Genomic DNA, 23,205 nt, shown 5'->3' with positions numbered 1-23,205 from the left:
CTGGTTGATGAAAAGTAGTCAGTGCAGAGAAACATGAACTACATTTTATGTTTATTTAGAAAACAGTGTGAATTCACAAGGCTTAGATCCCTAGTTTTGAAAGAAAGAAAGAAAGAAAGAAAGAAAGAAAGAAAGAAAGAAAGAAAGAAAGAAAGGAGGGGACAAGCATCACACTGTGTAGAATGGCAGGGTTTCCCTCTTCTCCTCCCTTCATATAAATAAACACACCACCTGAAAGTTGTTTTTAAAAATTCATGTATTATTTATAAATCAGACATACAACAAAATTAAGTTTTAAAGCCACAAACACAGGCAGCATATAAAGCAAGTCTGGAGCCTTGTACCTCTGCAATGGCTGTGGTCTCTTGATTGTGCTCTTTCCCGAACATATGAGAAGATGTTAATTCCACATAGTTGATAACAGGTGAACAAAACTGATAATAAATAGTCCCAACGACGGTTTTTATAGACTACTAAATGGCCCATGAAACATGGTGGGAAGGGAGGAAAACAGCAATGGGACAGGAGGAGAAGCAGGGGAGGGTATCACAGGTATCGAGGGGGAAGGGGATTGACACTATAATAATGCATTAAAAATGTCTTAACTTGGCACAATATAGTTAAAAAGTAAATTAAAAAAACAAAAAACACCAAGTGGTATTTGTAGTTGGCAAAATATTCCATTATACACAATGACTTAAGTAAAAAAAAAAAAAGGTATACAAAATTTGTTTACACTTTTAAGATCTTCATTTTCTTTTCCTTGACTAATAGACATACAAAACTACAAAAGAGTAATAAAGAACAGAAAAATTCCAATAAGCCAATAGGCAAATTTCACTATAAACTGACTCGTAAAGAGGCCCAAAACACTGCGGTTGGTTTTCCTTTTCCAACATTGCTGCGGTGCCCTGGCAAGCAGAAGCGGGGTTCGGCTCCATGGTTCTGCATATTTAGACGTTATTGAGGCGCAGCCCCGCCCCCCACTACTGAAGCTAAGGGACCTGCACACTGACCAAAGGCCCCCAGTTGTTCTGCCAAAATGGTGCAAGAACGTAACCACTGGCCATTTGGATCCTGTTGTCCAGTGCAAGGCCACTGTTAACTCGGTAGAATTCAGCCAGGAACTCCATCCAGTCTCCTCATCTTCCAAGTCTGTAACATCATTCAACTGGACTGAAGTTCTTCAAAGGCCTCAGGTCCTGACAAAGCTGCGATGGACCACAGATGTACAGGAAATCACTTTAGCTAGGAACTTAAGCTTTCTTGCCAGGAGCAGTTTTTGCTTGCAGGTCACTGGTTTTCTATCTTCTCCTCACTTCCACAAAAAAAAAAAAAAAAAAAAAAAAAGAAGTTTCTGTCAGTTCGTCCAGTTTCAGGGGCATCAGAGTAGCAGAATTCTGATACTGACATTGGTTCAATTATAGTGGTGGACTTTTCTCATGCAAACTAGAAGGCTCCTAGAGGTCCTGCGGAGAGCTGCATGCTTGTGATCAGTGGTGAGACCCGCAGCTTGGCTAGGAAGTGACAGCCCCCTGCGTGTCGTTGCATTCCCATCGCACGCACGCACGCACGCACGCACGCACGCACGCACGCACGCACGCGCGCGCGCGCGCCATTAAACAGGCTTGATGATAGCCTCAGGTCCAGCTCAATAGGAGGTTTTAACACTGGTCGAACTCGAAGAATAAGAACTGGATTTTCTGGAGAACTTGTTGGAGGTGAGGGATATTTGCATGCGATTCACAGTGCGGACGCTCCGACAGAGGAGCGCGTTCTTGGCGTGATCCCTGAAATCCTGTGAAACAAAGTAATAGACAAAGGGGTCGATGCAGCTGTTGAGGGTCGACAGGCAGAGGGCGACGAGGTAGAGGGCGTAGGCGTGGCTCTGGCTCCGGGTTTTAATGAGGAAGTAATGCACCACGAGCAGAAGGTTGCTGGGAGTGAAACAGATGAAGTACATGGCCAGCACGGTGACGATGAGTCTGATCGCCCTCCGCCTTTTCTTCTCCGAGTGTTCATCCATGGCAGAAGAGCGGAGCGTTTTGATCATGAGCACGTACGCAGATGCGGTGAGAAAGGCTGGGAACAGAAAGACGCCAATGGCCAGGGAGAGGAAGTAATTGAACATGTCCCCCACCAACACCGCCTCCGGCAGCACGTCATGACAGGTGGTGATGTTCAAGGCTGGGATGTAGACTGTCTGCTTCATGACATACAAAGGGATGGTGACCAGGAAGATCAGGAGCCAGATGGCCAGGGAGACGCCAACGGCGATGTTGGCCTTCTTCCTGGAGTGTCCCATGGGGTTCACTATCACCCAGTACCTCTGGACGCTGAGGCAGGTCATGAAGAGGATGGAGCAGTACATGTTGCCATAGAAAAAGCCGATCAGCACCTTGCAAAGCGCATCCCCATAGATCCAGTTGTTGCCACGGAGGTGGTAGGCGATCTTCAGGGGGAACCAGATGACAGACAGGAGGTCTGCCAAGGCCAGGTTGGCCATGTAAATCACGGCAGGGTGCTTTTTCTTCGTGCGGAAAAGGAAGACCCAGAGGGCCATGCCATTACTGGGCAAACCGATCACAAATACAATAGTGTAGATGACCGGCAGGAAGACAGTGGTCAGCTTCCCAGTGAGGACAGACGTAGAGAAGTCATCAATGGAGAAGCGTGGTTCTACTGTAACCCCTTTCCCATTGATTGGAGGGGGAGTGTCCGGCCTGCCAATAAGACTTCTTCCTTTACTCTGGGTTCCTGTACAAAGAAGGTGGAGCAAGGTCATTACTAGGATAAAAGCACAGGGCTGCTGTGCTTCAATGAAAATGTTCAGACAAAGCCGGGCGTGGTGGCGCACGCCTTTAATCCCAGCACTCGGGAGGCAGAGGCAGGCGGATCGCTGTGAGTTCGAGGCCAGCCTGGTCTACAAAGTGAGTCCAGGACAGCCAAGGCTACACAGAGAAACCCTGTCTCGCAAAAAAAAAAGAAAAGAAAAGAAAATGTTCAGACAGATGCTATTAAGAGTATTACAGAGAAGATTCTCTTTGAGTAATGGTACTGGGCAGGGATACTTGCTGGCAGTCCAAGTCTAATTCTTACATGCACTAGGCATGCATTCTACTGCTGAGCTATAGCGTCAGCCCCACAGACAGTACCTTTTGTAGCTGTGGGAGTTTGGGGTTGCATACAGGACACTGACTTCTAGGAATCTTTAGGCCGACTGTATTTCACTTTATTTTTTTACGCCTTTAATCCCAGTACTCGGGAGGTAGAGGCAGGTGGATCGATGTGAGTTCGAGGCCAGCCAAGGCTACACAGAGAATCCCTGTCTTGGGGGGGGGGGGGAGGAAGCTACATTCATTACATCAAAAACAAAAACACAGAAGGAGCCAGGCTCAGTGGTGGTGCACATCTGTAATCCCAGAACTCAGGGAAGCAGAGAGAGGTGGATCTCTGTGAGTTTAAAGGCCAGCCTGGTCTACAAAGTCCAGGACAGCCAAGGCTACACAGAGAAACCTTATCTCGAAAAAAAGAAAGAAAGAAAGAAAGAAAGACAGAAAGAACCCATCAGCAGCCTTTGATGGGTCCATTAGTAAAAATAAATAAATAAATACATGGATGGATGGATGGGTGGGTGGATGGACGGATGAATGGGTGGATGGACGGATAAATAGAATTTGTGTTAACTCTTCCAGAGTCTCTAGTGAGTAAGACAGAAGCCCTGCCTTGCCATCCGCTGCCTGTTTTCTCATTTCCTTGTTTCCATCTATCCTACTTTGGCTTTAAGCCAAGATCCAGCCTGGCTGTCAGTGACTTCCTGTCCCAGAGCCCAGGCTAGAGAGATTCCAGGACCAAGGTGCATTCGCTTGTCCACCCACAAGAGCTACACTACTATAACAGGGAGGCATTTCCCACCTCTCTGCTGGCTTCGTAAACTCCCTCCCAGGGAGCTCAGTTGGCAGGCTGGCCTTTTAGTATGGAGGCCACAGTGCCGATGACACAAGCGTGCTTTGACTTGAGCATGTACCAGCAAGCTTTAACTCAGGGTGCCTCCCCCAGACTGTAACTTGCTTGAATATCCAAAATCACATGCTCTACCAGATGTGGTAGAGCATGCCTGTAGCCTCAGCTATTTGGAAAGTTGATATGAGCGGATTGTTTTAGCTTAAGGAATTTGAGACCAGCCTGCGTGACATAGTGAGATTCCATCAAAAGCAAAGTGGCCAGCACTTGGGAGGCAGAGACATGCAGCTCTTCATGAGTTTGAGGCCAACCTGGTCTACAAAGTAAGTCCAGGACAACCAAGGCTACTCAGAGAAACCCTGTCTCGAAAAACAAAAGAAAAAACACAACAACAACAACCAAAAACCAACCAAAAACCAAACAAACCCTCCTGCCCCAAGCTGTACTCAATCATTGACTTGAAGGAGGAATCAAGGACACTAAGGAATTATATTTAATGACGAGCCAGAGGCCTCTGCCATGCACCAAGGAAGACGGTATGCCCCACCTGACTTTCCCTAACTTTTTTTTAAGATTTATTTTATTATTATGTATACAGTGTTGTCTGCTTGTTTACCTGCAGGCCAGAAGAGGACACCAGGTTACATTACAGATGGTTGTGAGCCACCATGTGGTTGCTGGGAATTGAACTCAGGACCTTTGGAGGAGCAGGTGGTGCTCTTAACCACTGAGCCATCTCTGCAGCCCCTGACTTTCCCTAATTTTAGGTGTGCTCAGCTACCATCTGATCACTCAGGTTCTACAGGCCTGTTGGCTTCCAAATGTTTCTCTAGGTAGGACTATCAGTTGAGGGGGGATAGGAGGAGTGCTGGGGGTACAAAGACCAGCAGTTCACTTTCCACTCACTGTAGAAGAACAAAAGTGCCCCTACCCAAAAGAGGGACGTTCATGTCCTAATAATCCCCTGGAGGCAAGGATCTTTGCAGCCCTAAAATGAACAATTTTAAGACCATCATCCTGTTAGTACGATCCAGGCTGGCCCTCGAACCAGTGGCAATGGTCTCTTAAGAAGACAAAGCAAAGCTCGGCAGAGTAAAGGAGAAAAAGCCAGAGAAAGCAATGTGACGCTGGAAGCAATAGGGTGGAACAAGTCAGCACCCACGCAGAAGCTGGTGACGGTATGCACAGACCCTCCCTCCAACCATTTTCATTCCGGACCTCTCCACTCCAGAACCAAGAGAGCAACCTCTCCACTCCAGAACCAAGAGAGCGACCTCTTCACTCCAGAACCAAGAGAGCGACCTCTCCACTCCAGAACCATGAGAGCGACCTCTCCACTTCAGAACCAAGAGAGCGACCTCTCCACTCCAGAACCAAGAGAGCGACCTCTCCACTCCAGAACCAAGAGAGCGACCTCTCCACTCCAGAACCAAGAGAGCAACCTTTCCACTCCAGAACCAAGAGAGCGACCTCTCCACTCCAGAACCAAGAGAGCGACTATCTGTTGTTTTATACCACTGCTCATCATGGTGGTCTTAGGAAAATAAATGCACTTAACATAAACATATTTCTATTGATTCAATTTCTCCCATAGCTTTACAAAAAGAGCACTTTTTAAAAAACGAAAACAAATCTGGGAGTAGTGGGGACCTAGAGTCATGGATCCTCTATTTGTCTCTACAGGACATTGGACGGAAACAGCGAGGACCGAAGGCCACACCTAGAACCACAAGAAAAAAATAGCAGAAACATGGCTGCCATTATTCAGATTAGCACTAGCTGGCTGTGAGTCAGCACTGGACATATGGCACCTTTATCACATTCGCCTGGCAAGGCAGGTAGTACTGTTATGTCCTTGTTTTATAGATAGAGGAACTGAGGTACAAATTAGTGAATGAGCAAATTAAACAGCCTTTATGTAGCCTTAGTTTATTACTAGAGTCCATAGTCTTCCTCACTCTCACTATGCCCCACCGCCCCTGATACTACACATTGGACTGCATCACTACACACACACACACAGTCACACAGAATATCTAAAAATTTTAATTTACCATATTAAAAGTTGCCTTCTTAGCCGGGCGTGGTGGCGCACGCCTGGTCTACAAAGCGAGTCCAGGACAGCCAAGGCCACACAGAGAAACCCTGTCTCAAAAATCCAAAAAAAAAAGTTGCCTTCTTTAAAATTAGCCCCTCCTTCAATAATTCACATATTCACCTGTATTAATGTCTAATATATATATTAGATACAAGGTAGATACAAGGTACCGGGCAGCAGATGTTATATTGTAGAGGAGTTTATTAAATGAGCATGGGGGAGAAGGAAAGAGGGAGGGGTACCCCAGAGAGAGAGGAAGAGAGGAGAGGAGGGTAGAAAGGAAAAGTAGAGAGGAAGTAGATGAGACAGACCACGAGGAGGGTCCGTACTTTTATACCGCCCTGGATAGGGTCACACCCCTGTGGCAGGTAAGCGATGACATCATAAGTAGGCAGACTGAAGCAGAATTCTAACAATGTCAACATGCTCTGTAAGCCATTTAGAGGTATAAAAGAATCTTGTAAATCCTCCACAGCTGTTCAGAGGGTTGTGTGGCCCAGCTGGACCCTGTGAGCAGTGGACCAGTCTCACAGTCCGCTCATCCACTCATCCACAAAGGCATCCGGGCCAGAAATAGCCCATCAGATGCACTGGTTACTTTTCTGTCGCTCTGATTAAACACTATGACCAAGGCAATTTACAGAAGGAAAAAATTATTCTGGTCTACAGTTCCGGAGGGCTGGGAACGCATCACGGAGGGAGGGGTGGCCTCGAGCTGCAGGTGTGGCAGCAGACGGAGGATCAGAGCTCACATCTTCAAACGCAAGCAGGAAGCAGGGAGGGAAAATTTGGAAGTGGCAGAGCCTTTTAATCCCAGTGCCTGCCTCAAGGGATATGCTTTCTCCAGCAATGCCATGTCTCCTCCTCCCCAAATAGCTCCACTAACTGGGGAGCCTGGGGGAGTCATTCTCACTCAAAGCACCGCAGTGAGTCACCCTGAACTTCTGTGCTCAGTGGCTGAGATTCCTCATAAGGAAAATCAATTTTCTTCTGTTATATAATGTTATCTATAAAGGAAGGACTCTAAGCCTGTATAACATTGCCTGTTTATAGCTCCTAGGGTCACCACAAGAGGTGATTAAAGGCTCTAGAGAAACCTTGCTGGAATGGACTCTGACCTCATCATGATCAGAGTAAGTCTGGGCATACGTAACAAAGACAGAAAATGAGCAGCTAGGGTCAGCAAGATGTCTCAGTGAGTAAGGGTGCTTGGCATCAAACAGGCCGACTGACTTCCAGCCCCTGAACGCCCGTGGTTGAGAGAAACAAGTTCCATAAGTTGTCTGCTGACCTCTCATATATACTGTGGCATACACATGTGTGTACACACAGACACACACACCACACACACACATGGTTGTGGAGTGTAATTTTAAAAAAGAAGAAGAGGAAGAAGAAAAAGAAGAGGAAGCCGAGCATAGTAACGTGACACATGCCTATAATCCCAGCACTCGGGAGGCAGAAGCAGGTAGATCTATGTGAGTTCCAGGCCAGCCTGGTCTACAAAGCGAGTCCAGGACAGCCAAGGCTACACAGAGAAACCCTGTCTCAAAAAAAATCAAAAAATTAAAAAATTTTTAAAAAAAGAGTGAGTGGTTTACACCCAACTGTGTATTCCTCACAGTTCTGGTGGAAAGAAATCAGCGATGGAGGTCCCAGCACAGTTAGGATCTGGTGAGGGCTCTCTTCCAGCTCCCGGCTGCGGCCTCACAAGCCTTAGTTTCCTTGTTGCTAGGAATGAGGGCAAGTAACTAAGGAAGTATTTATTTTGACTCACAGCAGGAATGTGACACAGGCAGTCACACTTTAAGGAACGGAAGACATGAGCACTGTTGCTAAGCTGGCTTTCTCTTTTTTATTCAGCCGGGACTCCAGCCTATGGGATGGTGTTGTCTACAACCAGGATAGGTCTTCCCTGCTCAATTAAAACTGTCCCGGCTTAGCTGGGGCATGATGGTGCACGCCTTTAATCCCAGCACTTGGGAGGCAGAGGCAAGTGGAATGCTGTGAGTTCGAGACCAACCTAGTCTACAAAGTCCAGAACAGCCAATGCTAACGCCGAGAAACCCTGTCTTCGAAAAACAGCAACAACAACAACAAAACTGGTCTGGCTGGACACACAACTATAATCCCAGGACTTGGGAGAAAGTGAGAGGCAAAGGTCTGAGTTTGAGGCCAGCCTGGTCTACAGAATGAGGTCTAGGACAGCCAAGGCTTCACAGCGAAACCCTATCTCAAAAACCAAAATGACAAAACAAATTGCTCTGAAAACGTCTCTTGGATACACCCAGAGGTGTGCCTCTGCCATGATTCTAATCCAGTCGGGTTGACAATGAAGATCCGCCACTGCGATACCAGGGAAAACATGTCCACACGAAATCTTGTACACGGACACTCAAATAAAAAAAGCCACATTATTCATAATAGCCCTGAATGGAAACAATGACAGAAGAACAGATGAACAAATGAGGACTGTGCCCACAAGGCAATGGCACTCAGCAATGAAAAGAAAGGTCAAGTATTCAAGCCAGACACCTTAACGCATGTTGGCCAGCTGAGCTGTGGGAATCGCTCGAGCCTAGGAATTTGTTAGCATCCTGAAACAGCAGAGCTAGAACACTTCTCAAAAACAAACAAACAGCCGGGCGTGGTGGCGCACTCCTTTAATCCCAGCACTCGGGAGGCAGAGGTGGGCAGATCGCTGTGAGTTCGAGGCCAGCCTGGTCTACAAAGTGAGTCCAGGACAGCCAAGGCTAACACGGAGAGACCCTTTCTTGGAAAACCAAAAAACAAACAAACAGGCTGGGGCCTATCACTGTTCAGCCACTAGAGCGCATGCCTAGAGTGCTTCTACAGGAAGTCTGATCACCGCCACCCCATAAAACTGGGTATGGTGAGCACCAACTAATCACGACACTCCATGAGGACCAGAAGTTCAATGTCAGCCTTCACCGCATGGCTAATTTGAGTATATAAGTTCAAGGCCACCAACAGCCAGGTGGTGGTGGCAGCACATGCCTTTAACCCCAGCACTTGAGAGGCAGAGGCAGGTGGATCTCTCTGAGTTCGAAGCCAGCTTGGTCTACATAGTGGGTTCCAGGACAGCCAAGGTTACACAGAGAAAAACCCTGTCTCAAAAAAAAAAAAAAAAACAAAAAACAAGAAACATGCCTGGCATGATAGGGTATCAAATGTCCATAATTTGTGTTCAGAAAAAAGGAAGGAAATAGGTTGTTGATGCATGCTATAACATGGGTAAGCCTTGAAAAAACAAAATACACTAAAGAAGAGAAGGCAGTCACAGGGGTCCACACATTATGTGAACCCATACATATTAAATGGCTAGAATAATGCCGGGCGGTGGTGGCGCACGCCTTTAATCCCAGCACTCGGGAGGCAGAGGCAGGCGGATCGCTGTGAGTTCGAGGCCAGCCTGGTCTACAAAGTGAGTTCAGGACAGCCAAGGCTACACAGAGAGACTCTGTCTCGAAAAAACAAAATAAATAAATAAATAAATAAATGGCTAGAATACGAAAGACTGTTGGTGACCAGGGCTGGGTGTGGGAAAACTGTCACAGGGATGGTGACAATTCTATAAGAATACCAAAAGCCACCAAACTCTCTTTAAAGGGGCTAATTGTGTATTATGAAAATTGTTTGGCATAGAATCCTTAATAAAGCTATTAAAAGTAACACAGAGAAGCCGGGCGTGGTGACGCACACCTTTAATCCCAGCACTCGGGAGGCAGAGGCAGGCGGATCGCTGTGAGTTCGAGGCCAGCCTGGTCTACAAAGCGAGTCCAGGACAGCCAAGGCTACACAGAGAAACCCTGTCTCAAAAAACTAAAAAAAAAAAAAGTTACACAGAGAGATGGGCTGGGAAGTGCCAAACAAAGAGAAAAGAGGAACAAGGAACAGCTTTATAACTTAAAAAAAAAAATATGGCTTGGGTTAAGAGCAAACACGTTTAAAAAAAAAAAAAAAAGGAAGAAGGAGGAGAAGGCATCATTCTTAGATTACCCCCAAAAACCAACCTAGAAATACCATCCTAAGGGTCAGGGATGCACCTCAGTGGTAAGGGCTTGGTTTCCAGCTGCCTCCCCAACCCCCACCACACACAAAATAAGAGTTGGGAGTCCCTCCTTTAAACTTGGCACAAGAGGATCCAAGGCAGAGACCGTGATGAGTTCCAGGCAAGTCTGGGCTATACAGCAAGATCTTGAATCAAAAAACAAAACAACAGGGCTGGAGAGATGGCTCAGAGGTTAAGAGCACTGACTGCTCCTCCTGAGGTCCTGAGTTCAATTCCCAGCAACCACATGGTGGCTCACAACCATCTATAATGTAGCCTGATGCCCCCTTCAGGCCTGCAGGTGTATATGTGTACCACTGTATAAATAATAAATAAATCTTAAAAAGCAACAACAACAAAGCCCCAAACCAAACAAACAGTAACAGTTGTTCACATTAAACCATTTCGTGACACTGTTCAAAGGTCCCTAAGACAACATAGGCTCTGTCCGTTCTGTATTATATTCCAAATTGCTGGAATCCCAGATTCTAGCTGTAAACCAGAAACAGTTTCAGAACTGAGCCAAGGCTGTGGGTCCTATGAAGGACAGACACATACATAGTACCTGGCTCTGAGCACATCTTATTTCTAGGGCTACAATCAAGAGTTCCTGCCAAGCATACAACAACACCCACCCACCAATGCTCAAGGCAACACCCAGCCGCCAGGACTGCCAAACAGGAAACGGGCCAGTTATCAGCTTTGTTCCTAACTCATTACAATGCTGGCCCTAAGAGCAGGCACTCACCTCCCTACAGAAAATATACTATCAACTGAAAACAAGAAACTGATAAAATAATACACTCTCATCTCCATAATTAGATCCTAACGTACACCTATTTGCAAAAAGTCTTAAATCTAGGATACTCTCGCCAAGCTACTAAAAAAAAAAAATGTCTCTCGAGGCTGGAGAGATGGCTCAGTGGTTAAGAGCACTGCCTGCTCTTCCAAAGAACCTGGGTTCAATTCCCAGCACCCACATGGCAGCTCACAACTGTCTGTAACTCCAAGATCTGACACCCCTACACCAATGCCCATGAATTAAAATTAAATCAAATATATATTTTTTTAAATGTCTCTCTCCTTAATGTAGAATGGCTGGGGAAAAGCAAACCTTACACTTTCTGTCTTAGGTTTTCTGCCACACAGAGTGCAAGCTGATACAATCCTCTTGAAAGTAATTTGGCAAAGGTAACGAAAGTTAAAAATGTAGTTTTCTCCTGACCTGCGATTTACTTGCAGGAAATCTGTCTCACACTGACTATGGCGGAAGATTTGCTGAGCCATTGTTTACCGTGGTACAACAAAAATGATCATCCCGGTATCAAAAAGGGACCGGCTCAAGAGCTTATGAGAGCTCTAACTCCCCTGTGAAAATACAGACAGGGAGCCGGGCGCGGTGGCGCACGCCTTTAATCCCAGCACTCGGGAGGCAGAGGTGGGCGGATCGCTGTGAGTTAGAGGCCAGCCTGGACTACAAAGTGAGTCCAGGACAGCCAAGGCTAACACAGAGAGACCCTGTCTCGAAAAACCAAAAAAAAAAGAAAAGAAAAGAAAATACGGACAGGAGTCTGTCTCTTTCGGGTACCTGGGTCTATTATCCAAGCACAAATAAATATCATAGGACAGTCATTATGGCATACATAGCCCTTCTGTCGCTTAAAGGCCTTCAGCTGGTCGTGGACTTGGTGTCACTATTTTGGGCCTTTCCGTAGCTACTGCCCATCCCCCAGGGCTCTTCTGCTACCAACTCTTGGGAGCACAGGCTGAAAAAGAAAAGGTTTCAGTTGCAGTGTGTCTCTCCCTCGGTGCACTTCTAGCCAACTTTTGTAAACGGATTTTCCTCAACATTTATCCAGATAATAAAACCATAAGAAACATGCATTAGGCATGACGTCAAGGTTAATTAGTAACACAAGGAAAGCAAAGGGGACCGAGCACTAGCCTAAAGTCTCAGCTCCATGTTCTTTACAGGGTTTTTCTATATTACAAGATTTTTGAGCCAGGCGTGGTGGCGCACGCCTTTAATCCCAGCACTCGGGAGGCAGAGGCAGGCAGATCACTGCGAGTCCGAGGCCAGCCTGGTCTACAAAGCGAGTCCAGGACAGTCAAGGCTACACAAAGAAACCCTGTCTCAAAAAACAAAACAACAACAACAAAAAAAGATTTTTGGAAACAGGATGTATATGCATCTAGTCACAGAACACCAAGTTGAAAAGATGAAGCCAGGTCTGTAATCATAGCGATCCAGGATGAGGAAGTAGACACCAAGGTTCACCTGGGTGAGTTATCCCGTGGATTCGAGGAGACTTTGCCTCAAAATAAGATGTAAAACTAGGGCTGAGACACTAGCTTAGTGACAGAGGAGGCCCTAGGTTTAATACCTAATACACGGGGCTCCTCGGGATGTGAGTGTGACTGTGAGTGTGAGTGTGTGTGTACCCATATCTTAACGCCATTAAAAATGTGTTATTGAGGGGCTGGAGAGATGGCTCAGTGGTTAAGAGCACTGCCTGCTCTTCCAGAGGTCCTGAGTTCAATTCCCAGCAACCACATGGTGGCTCACAACCATCTATAATGTGACCTGATGCCCTCTTCTGTAGATAAAGCACTCATATACAATAAATAAAAAAATTTTTAAATGTGTTATTGAGCTTTTCATAATAAAATCCCATAATTTTACAGGATATCTATAGTTGAGAATGTGTATTTTATGTATTTCTCATATACAAAAGCATGGGAAAGATATAAATAAAAAAATGTTAGTAGTGGTTATTTTAAGTTCCAGTGTTTAGGATGATTTCGTTAACTTTATCCTCTTCCTATTTTTTTCCTTTACAGTGACCTCATATTATTTTTACAATTAAAAACAATGTTGGAGAGATGACTCAGCAATTAAGAGCACTCACTGCTCTTCCAGGGGATCCAGGTTCAATTCCCAGCACCCACATGACAGCTCACAACTGTCTGTAACTCCAGTTGTGGGGGGGGTCCTACACCCTCACTTAGACACAAACAAAAACACAAATGCACATATTTTTTTAATTAAAAAAAAATGTCTGGGCATGGTGGTGCATTCCTATAATCCCATTACCCAGGAGGCAGAGACAGGAGAACTGTTGCAAGTTCAAGGCCAGTGAAGTCAACATAGAAAATTCTGGAAAAAAGAAAGAAAGAAAGAAAATAAATTCTGGACCAACCAGGGATACACAACGAGATTATTTCAAAGAAAGAAAAAAGAAGATAGTACACCCCACCCCACCCCACCCCCCAAAAAATTAATAAAGAAAATAACTGGTCTCTAAAACTGAATTGGATAGACTGTGTCTCAGGCTCCTGTCACTAGGAAAATAGCACTAGCCGAGGCCTGGGTTAGATACACAGTCTGACAAGAAACCAGAAAACAAATATATCTGTAGATGAAAGAGGGGGAAGGGGAGGAGATAGTAGCAGTGATTGTGTCGGAGAAAAGCTGCCTTAAAAGCCACATTCGCAATTCAATGCTCCCCAACCACACCCACGCCCCCACCCCACCCTGCAAAAAACGAGATTATTTCACTTTGGGACTTCTTTCCGGGAAGCAATCTTTTGGAGATGGAGAAACCCAAGGCCAATCTGTTCTTTAACTAGTTAAGGAGCACACAGAAAGACCAGACCAGAACGGCTTGAGCTTAGACTTCCATTAACATGCAGGAAATGCTTTCAAAGTCCCCCGTGTCCTAACCAAAAGTAATTTAATTTCGATTGGGAGAAGAACTCCCTGTGCCTGAAGTCCCTGTTGCTTGTCTAAATCTTTAGGAAAGTTACCGGCTACGGAGCGTTAAGTATGCAGAGAGAAACCACGGTGAGATATTAAGTAGCTCGGGTTAACAAGTAACCTGACTTTTTTTTTTTTTAATTGTTAAATCTAGTTCACGGCATACGCCAGGAACCTCTCCCTTACAACTCTCTCACTCTGTAAACAGAGGGAGCCAAATAACCAGCGTATTCTTCCTACACTGTGTGAATCGTAAAAGTATTAATCACTTACCACTTTTTTTTTTTTTTACTGTTTGTGCACACTAACCTTTGTCCCTGACTTTCAAATGTCTAACTTTAAATCACGGGCAAAAGAAGAGGTTATAAACGCTCTTCTACTTCTTTGGGAAAAAGTAACAGCGAGTAATGGCCTTTTGGGACACAAGGTACGCTTAGCTGGGAAATGAAGACGCCAGGCCTAGTTCTGCATCAGAGTAGCGCTACTGCTGGCAGTAAAGACACCTCCATCCCACCCTACAGCCTAAAGAAGCCTCCCTGGCTTCTAGAAGCCTCAGTTCGAGCTCCCCCGCAGCAGCACCACCCGCCCAAGCCTGTGGCGGGGCCCAAGCAGGCAACGAAGCACCGCCCGGAACCGCTCTCTAGTAGTTCTGTGCCCGGGTTTGGCAGCCACAGCGCTAGACTTGGGTGGCTGCCAGTGTGCGCTCCAGGTGGCGGGAAGGTCTCGAAACCTGTACACCAGAAGAAAGTCACGTAGAGGTCCTGAAAGGTTCCCTTTTACCACCTTGTGACATCCCAAACAGCCTGAGTTCCATGCCCAGAGCATCCACCGCGATGTCAGGAACTGAGGCCCCGAGTGGGTCTTAAACGCTATGGTTCGACTCCCAAAGAAATGGTTCAGTGGGTGGATGTGAGCGCAAAACGCGAGGTGGAAACTTCCCAGGGCGCAGGCTCCCCACTCACTCCACCCGGCCTTGAGCCATCAACGTGCTATTAACCAGGGGTCCAGTAGGACCAGGCTGGAGGTAGTTCACAGAGTCCGCGAAAAGCTCTTTATGACTCGGTGTTTGTAAAGAAGCTACCCGAAGGAGGCAAGGCTGAGACCTCTGGGCACCCCAAAGACCCGGGCACAGCTTCCTTGTCTCCCCGAACTACGCCGACAGACAGAAATTGGAAGTACCCAGACCGGGTTTGTCTCTAGCGCGTCTTTTAGGGGCACTTGCCAGGTGTCCCAGCTGGACCTGGTCGTCAGGGACCCCTATCAAAGCCACCGGGAGAGTGTAGGGACACGCGCGGATGTGCGCGTCAGCCCGGTTTCCCCCACCAGCCCAGAGCTCTTCTGCGCCGCTCGAGCCCTCCCAGCGCAAGGTCTTTACCTGAGTAGGTCCGGTTGCAGGAGACCGAGGCCGCCAGAAGGATGACGGCTCCCAGCAGCCACGCCAGGCTGAGACTTCGCATCCCCAGACGTGGGGCGGGCGGGAAATCCGCCACCAGTGGTACGAAACTCCGAGGCCAGCTGAGCACCGGGTCCCCTAGACCTTAACTGGAGCCTCACTGAGCTTCCCTAGGGCGGGACCTGTTTCAGTGAAACCCGAGCCCCTGGAAGCACCTGCGGGAGGCCACGCCCCCGGGAGGCCACGCCTCTGTCACGCCCCCTTCGAACGTTTTACGCCGGTCCCACCCTGGGCCACCTGGACCAGCACCGCCCGGTCTGCCTGCAGAGTCCCGTGTGCTGGCCAGCATCCAGTTGGCTGGTGGAGTAGCCTGCGGGTGAGGCTTGGACCAGTGAAGTGGCTACATTGGAATGCAAATGACAGGAAGGTTGGGACCCAGGGTTCTTTGGGTGATGTCCAAAACTATCTCTAACCTTTAATTACTTCAGAGAACCAGTGAGCTCACCTCTGGTAAACGTTAGAAAGTCCAAACTCATTGCCTTTGTCTTCAGTAATTGGTGTAGAAGGCTTCAAGGCGTAATAGGCAAACGCAGAACCCGATATAAAAGGGTTTGTTTGTTGTTTTGTTGGTTGTTGCCTTGATCCAGCTTTTTGAGAAAGAGTTCTTTCTTACCTACCTACCTGACCACAAACTTGTGATTCTCCTGCCTCAACCGCCTAAGTGCTAGGGTGACAGGCCTGTGAGTTTTTGGAGGCAAGGCAGACTGCTGTGAACACCGTCATAAAAAGGGTGTAGGAAGGACGCAACGTTCTGGGATTATGTTTCCAGCTCATCCGTTATCCACGGACATTGAACCAACCTGTATGTGTGAACTACAGTGTGGAATATGTGCCGAACAAGTACTTAACCCCAGCACTCAGGAGGCAGGGGCAGGCGGATCTCTGTGAGTTCGAGGCCAGCCTGGTCTACAGAGTGAGTCCAGGACAGCCAGGGCTGTTACACAGAGAAACCTTGTTTTGAAAAACAAAAAAACAGGGGCTGGGGAGATGGCTCAGTGGTTAAGGGCACTGACTGCTCTTCCAGCGGACCAGAGTTCAAATCTCAGCACCCACATGGCAACTCAGAACTGTCTGTAACTCCAAGATCTGACATTCTCACATAGACATACTTGCAGGCAAAACACCAATGCACATAAAGTAAAGGTAAAAAATTTAAAAAAACAAACTGCCAATGGCTCAGTAATGTTGGTTTGTCTAATGCCCTTAGCATCTGTGTGCCCACTTCATCTATCTTGACTCAGGTCGCACAGTGCAGAAGCAGTTTGTAAATGTCCTTCACATTCAGGCTCATGTCTACTTTTTGTTTTGTTTTTGTTTTTGTTTTGGGGGGTTTTGTTGTTGTTGTTTTTCAAGACAGGGTTTCTCTGTGTAGCGTTGGTTGTAGCTGTGTAGTCCGCCTGCCTCTTCCTCCCAAGTGCTGGGATTAAAGGTGTGCACCACCACACCTGCCACATTTATTTATCTATTTATTTATTTAGTGTGTGTGTGTGTGTGTGTGTGTGTGTGTGTGTGTGTGTATGCATGTGTGAGAGAGAGAGTGTGTGTGAATACATATGTATATACTTGCATGCCCCTGTATGATTCTGAAGTAGCCAACTTGGCAGCAGTGAGAGGCCTCCCTGGTGCTTTTTCTATGGTAAGGACCAAGTCCCTTCTCTGGAGGGTTAATCCACTGAATCCCGCATGGAACATGAGAACTTACATCTTTGTTCAAGAAAGCCCATGCCCTGGGTGTTCTGTTAACTGTCCTGATGTATGCTGTGTCTGCATGGTCATCGGCAGCCCCCTTCCCTGCCCTACACCACCCCAGTTTGGAACAATGCTGAGCATACTTAACAGAGCCCCCTTCTGATAGGTACCAGGCCGCTCCTGAAGGGAGATACTCAGTCCATCTCTAAAGTCCTGCTTGGCCTTTCCCAGCATCCAATTTCTCACATGTAAATATCACGTTTGTTTGCATCTGCTCTCCAGGTGCCAGAGGGCCCCCTGTCTTACAGAGTGCTCCTGAGGACTCAACTTGTGAAACGCCCATGACGTGCATTTGAGCATCATGCCTGGCACAGAGAAAAGAGCTGCTGTTTGGTGGCTGCCTTCAGTGAGAAGCATCTCTCTTCAGAGAACCGCTGACAGGCCTCCAGCCACTTTCCAGCTTCGCTGACGCTGTATAGGAACTGAGTCTGAATCACCAGAATTTGCAGGAAATGGCTCTAGTGAGCAGTGCATTCGTTGATAACATCATGAATGTGGCTTATTGGTCTAGGGATGTAGTTCAGGGGTAAAGAGTTTGCCTAGCATACTCGAGGCCGAGCACCACCACAATAATTAATAGATACATAGATAGATAGATAGATAGATAGATAGATAGATAGATAGATAGATAGACAGACAAATACATTTGAAATTTGCGGAGGGGTAGTGAGTAGGTTTTGAGACAGGGTTTCTCTGTGTAGTCCTGTCTGTTCTGGAGCTCTCTGTGTAAACCAGGCTGGCCTCAAACTCAGAGATCAGACTGCATCTGCCTCCCAAGTGCTGGGATTAAAGGCGTGCTCCACCACACCTGGCTATATGTGATTTCTTACAGCAGCCAAAAGGGGCAAATGAACACCTTGCAGGTGTTTTTTCTAAAATTTTGAGGCCAAGTTGTTTTTGTTTGTTTGTTTGGGTCTGATGATTCATTTGCCTGAAAGGGCTTGAGGTAGTATGAATCCATGAAATACTGAGGAGGAGGGGCCCAGCTAACTCCTGACTGCCTGGGTGCCATAGACAGGGACTTCTTTTTGTTTTGTTTTGTTTTGTTTTGTTTTTGTTTTTAGAGACAGGGTCTCTCTGTGTAGCCTTGGCTTTCCTGGACTTGCTTTGTAGACCAGGCTGGACAGGGACTTCTTGTTTGTTTGTTTTTTGTTTTTTTTCCTACTCTCTATCATTTGAAGAGGGCATTTAGACAGTTCAGAAAAAAAAAAACCATGAAGTGAAACAGAATTCTGCATTTCTTTGTCAAACACATATGACCCTTCCTAGGGAGACAAAGTCCCTGAATTTGTGGGTTCTGGCCAGACACAGCTGGAGGAGAAGCTATTCCCTTCATTCACGCACTCGCTGAGCACACAGTCTGGACAAGGCGAGCGATGGCTCTAAATGCTACAGTCGTCTCTCAGGCTCCCAGTACCCGACCTAACTGTAGAAATGATACAGCTGACGCCCCCAGGCCCACCGTGCCCTGGATTCTCCTCATTAGCAGTTCAAACATGGCTCTCTGCTACAGCGGAGTGACCCCGGATAGATCCTTGAATTTCTTTCCGAAATGTGTATTCATTCACTCTTTGCTTGATTCACCCACTCCTGTGGTTTTATGTGTGGTCTATGTATGTGTTAACAACTCCAAATCCTTTTCTACCCAAGACTTCTCCACTACAGACATAAAATATCCATCTGGCATTTCCCTTTGGGTATGTCCTCAGGCCTATCATGGCTAAGTCTCACCCTGGACTGCTGATGTGTCCCCAGCACCTCACCTTGCCTTGTACAATGTTCCCACTGCTTCAAGTTACACCTCAACCGTCAAGTTCCTCGGATTAAAAACAAAACAAAACAAAAAAAACTTGCTTTGTTCCTAACTACTTTATGTTCCATATCTGATCTATTAGCAATTCTCCTTGAAATTGTGTCCAAAATACCACCCTGGCCTAAGTGGAGGTGACCTCCTACATGTATTGTTACCACAGCCTGTGACTGGAGTTCTGCCTTTCAGTCTGTAAACTCTCACACTGCAGTCTTCCCTCAGCATAGCAGGTCACAGTAAATCTGTTGAAATGTCCACCAAAAACTAGTCCACTTCCTTCCCTGAAGAACTAAAGTGTTCCCCACTTCCCTCTTGCTAAAACACAAAATTTCGCAGGCACACTCCCTCATGCCGTTTCTTCCCTGGTTTGCACGCACTCAGTGCCTGGCCCTGTCTGCTATTATTTCTTTCCCCACTGGCTTGCAGGCCAAATACTCCTGGGTGTACTCTCAACCTCCCACTTCGAGTACTCTTTCCCTCAGACACTTCTCAGGCATCTCTCTGGGTGTTGGCTTTTTTAGACTTGCAGATCTTTCAAGCTGGAGGGGTGTTTAGAAGCTGAAGGAGAGGAGGCTGAAGAGATGGCTCAAGAGATTAAGAGCACTGACTGCTCTTCCTTAGGTCCCGCATTCAATTCCCAGCTACCACATGGTGGCTCACAACCATCTATGATGTGATCTGGTGCCCTCTTCTGGCCTGCAGGTGTACATGCAGGAAGAGCACTGTATACGTAATAAATTTAAAAAAAAAGCCTGAAGGGGCCTCTCCCTTAACATCACTTGGCTTGTACACAATGGGGCTGAGGGGGCTAAGAGGTCTGGATAGCTGCCAAAGGCTGAACCCTGTCTCAAAAACAAAACAAAACAAAACAAAACCAAACAAACAAAAAGTTCTTGAGAAGGCATGAGAGAGCACTACAGAAAAGCAAGGTTTCACCCTCATTGCTGTTCCTAACCATAGCAAGAGATTGTGCTAAAGTTAACCTTAAGGTCTCTGGCATGGTGGGTCACGCCTGGACTCTCTGTACCTGGGAGGCAGAGGCAGGATCATTGTAAATTTCAGGCCAGCCAGACCTCCGTAATGTGGCCCTCTTTCAAACAAACAAAGGGGCTGGGCCGTAGCTCAGTTGGCACAGTGCTTGTTGTTGTTGTTGTTGTTGTTTTTCCAGACAGAGTTTCTCTGTGTTAGCAGCCTTGGCTGTCCTGGACTCGCTTTGTAGACCAGGCTGGCCTCGAACTCACAGCGATCCGCCTGCCTCTGCCTCCCGAGTGCTGGGATTAAAGGTGTGCACCACCACGCCCCCTGACGGAAGATATAGATCTTAATATTATACTGGTGGTTGATTAAATCATCAGAATGAGCTAATTGGCAAAGAAGCTACAATATATAAATGAAGGTTTATAGGAAGCGGCAAAGGAGGGGGGTTGAGAAAGGGGGAGCACACGTTGGGGGTGGGGCTAAGGGAAGGAGAGGGGCAGGGACGTGGGAAAAGGGCAAAGGCAAGGGCGGGCAAAAAGGGGCAGTGAAACCAAAATGTCGGGTTTATATAGTGAGTCCCTGGGAGAGGGCAAGCCCCGCCCCTAGGTAGAGAGCAGGGCATGCCAGCCACGCCCTGCAGCAGGACCTAACAATTGTTTTAAAATAAATCCCTTTGTAATTCCTGGCTAACCTCTGCAACCCCTCAGGGGTTACACCATTGTCTTTAAGATCTGATAGAGGGCTGAGCAGCAATGAAGAGCACTGGCGCTTTGCTTGTTTTTCTTTCTTTCTTTTCTTTTTTTTTTTTTTTTTTTTTTGGTTTTTCAAGACAGGGTCTCTCTGTGTAGCCTTGGCCGTCCTGGACTCGCTTTGTAGACCAGGCTGGCCTCGAACTCACAGCGATCCACCCACCTCTGCCTCCCGAGTGCTGGGATTAAAGGCGTGTGCCACCACGCCCGGCTTCTTTCTTTCTTTCTTTCTTTCTTTCCTGTTTTGGAGACAAGGTCTTGGGCAGCCTAGGCCGGCCTCTAACTTGTAGTGTACTTAAAGCCAGCCTTGACCCCCTAATCCTCACGTCTTTACTTGCCAAGCGTTAGGATTGCAAGCATATCCCAGCACACCTGGATTGCAAGGTGCTGGGGACTAAAAGCAATGCTTTGTGCAGGTTAGGCCAGCACTCTGTCAACTGAGCTACACACACACACCACATATATACAGCGCCCAGGACACATATACACACCATGCGCAACGAGAGGCCGCAGGCAGACAGGCTTGGCTGACTCTGGGACAGGCTCTAGCCTCTTGCTAAGCATAAGTTCACATGCCTCAGGAGTAGAAGAAAGAAAAACAAACCTCAGAAAACAAAAACCTTAGAAAAAGGGACAATCAATTAGAGATGGCCAAGAGGCCATCTGGCTTGGAGTGGCTCAACTGCCAGCCCCTCACCCTACTCAGCCGTAGCTTATCCCAATCTAGGTCAAGCAGCCACATTAAAAACTCCCCTTTCTCGCCTTAAACAAGGCCTGCAGGCTCCCCTCATCACCTGTCATGTTATTTGTATGAGTGAAGGACCCCAGCATGCTGAGAATCTCTGCAGAATTCTTTCTTATTTGCATACTACTTGAACCCTAACACCACAGACACACACACTCACACACACACACTCACACACACACACTCACATACATCCCTTCCCACACACCATACACATACACTCACATACACCCATTATACATTATACACACACATCGTACACACAGGCACACACCTATACACACATCATACACACACAGGCACACACCTATACACACATCATACACACACAGGCACACACCTATACACACATCATACACACACAGGCACACACCTATACACACATCATACACATACACACCACACACATTCTTGTGCACACACACATAGACATCCACACACGCATACGCACGCGCACTCTAGCCTTCAGGGTGTAATCTGAGATCTGAGATCTTCCTTGGGTTACTAGTCCTATAATTTGGGTGATAACAAGATACCAAGAGAATAAGATGTCAGGTGCCAGACATTAGATTATATGAGGTTTATTAAGTAAGCTTGGGGAGAGAAGGCAAGGGGGGAGGGTTACCCCAGAGACAGAGACAGAGACAGAGAGAGGAAAAGAGAGAGAGCCACAAGGAGAATATATTCTCTTATGTAGCCCTGGGCAGTGCCACACCCCCATGGCAGGTAGGCAATAACATCACTGGTAGGCACCAATGACATCACTGGTAGGCAGGCAATGGCAGCACTGGTAGGCAGGCAATGGCAGCACTGGTAGGCAGGCAATGACATCACTGGTAGGCACCAATGACATCACTGGTAGGCAGGCAATGGCAGCACTGGTAGGCACCAATGACATCACTGGTAGGCAGGCAATGGCAGCACTGGTAGGCAACAATGACATCACTGGTAGGCAACAATGACATCACTGGTAGGCCGACTGAAGCAGAATTCTAACAACTTGACCTCTTGATCTTTCCTGTTATCTTCCTGGCCCAGTTCCCCTGCCTCTTGCAATCAGAAGCGCTGCCTCCCTCTCTAAAGGACCACTCGGGAAGGACCTGGACAAAGAGTTCCTCGGTCCTGGGTTGAATCTTTGTTCTGTCGCTTATTAGCTTTCTGGTTACGGCAGGGTAATTTCATCACCCTGAGTCCCAGGTTGTCATCTCTAAGATGAGACAGTACCAGCCACCTGTTGTGTGTGTGTGTCAAGGACCCACGGGCATTCCCACTGGGACTAACAGAGGGGACAGCTGGGGGGGGAGGGGGCTTGCCTGGAATCCCTGCTGTGATGCAGAGAAAGACAAAGGCTCCCGAAAAGAGACAAGACAAGATTCCAAGGAGTGTCTGGATTTGAGGTGAACAACACCAGGAAGCAGAGTGACAGTAGAGTGACAGCAGGGGCTCCTTGAACAGCTGATGAAGATACAGACGAAAGAGAGTCTGGGAAACTCGGGGAAGAAATGGAGGTGGCAATTCCCAGCTGCTCAGAGTACGGGAAACCAGTTTGGTCCTGTTTTGCTTTTGTGAGCTGCTCATTAGCATTTGAAGGAAGTGTCTGAAGTAGGGCAGAGCCTTTGGAGCCCTGCTGTGCATGCAAAGGAGAGGGAGGGGCTCCGGAGGGTGGGAAGTGAAATTTCTTTGACGTCAGCCTGGTTTTTAGAATCTAGATCAGCTACCAATCTTGAACTTGTTCCTCTCAAGCTAAAACTTGTCATATTTACAAAGCCCATTGGACCCAGGCTTGTCCAACTCAGAAAATGGAACAATTCTAGGATGAGAAAACCACTGC

At 47.2% G+C, this 23,205-nt stretch overlaps 1 protein-coding gene across 1 annotated transcript; it reads right to left on the bottom strand.

Annotated features, from left to right (window-relative positions):
* Positions 1–238: 238 nt before the first annotated feature.
* F2RL1 (F2R like trypsin receptor 1) lies at positions 239–15,481 on the bottom strand. The gene is made up of 2 exons (XM_084802730.1): positions 15,266–15,481; positions 239–2,757 (listed from the first exon to the last, which is right to left on the bottom strand). The coding sequence occupies exons 1-2, from the start codon at positions 15,345–15,347 to the stop codon at positions 1,652–1,654; spliced, it is 1,188 nt and encodes a 395-aa protein (XP_084658856.1). The 5' UTR covers positions 15,348–15,481; the 3' UTR covers positions 239–1,651.
* Positions 15,482–23,205: the final 7,724 nt, after the last annotated feature.

This window comes from Acomys minous (genome assembly GCF_964271855.1).
Source record: "Acomys minous genome assembly, chromosome: 11".
Taxonomy (NCBI): Eukaryota; Metazoa; Chordata; class Mammalia; order Rodentia; family Muridae; genus Acomys; species Acomys minous.
The sequence above is the reverse complement of the archived record's forward strand: the minus strand, read 5'-3'. Positions and strand labels throughout refer to the sequence as shown.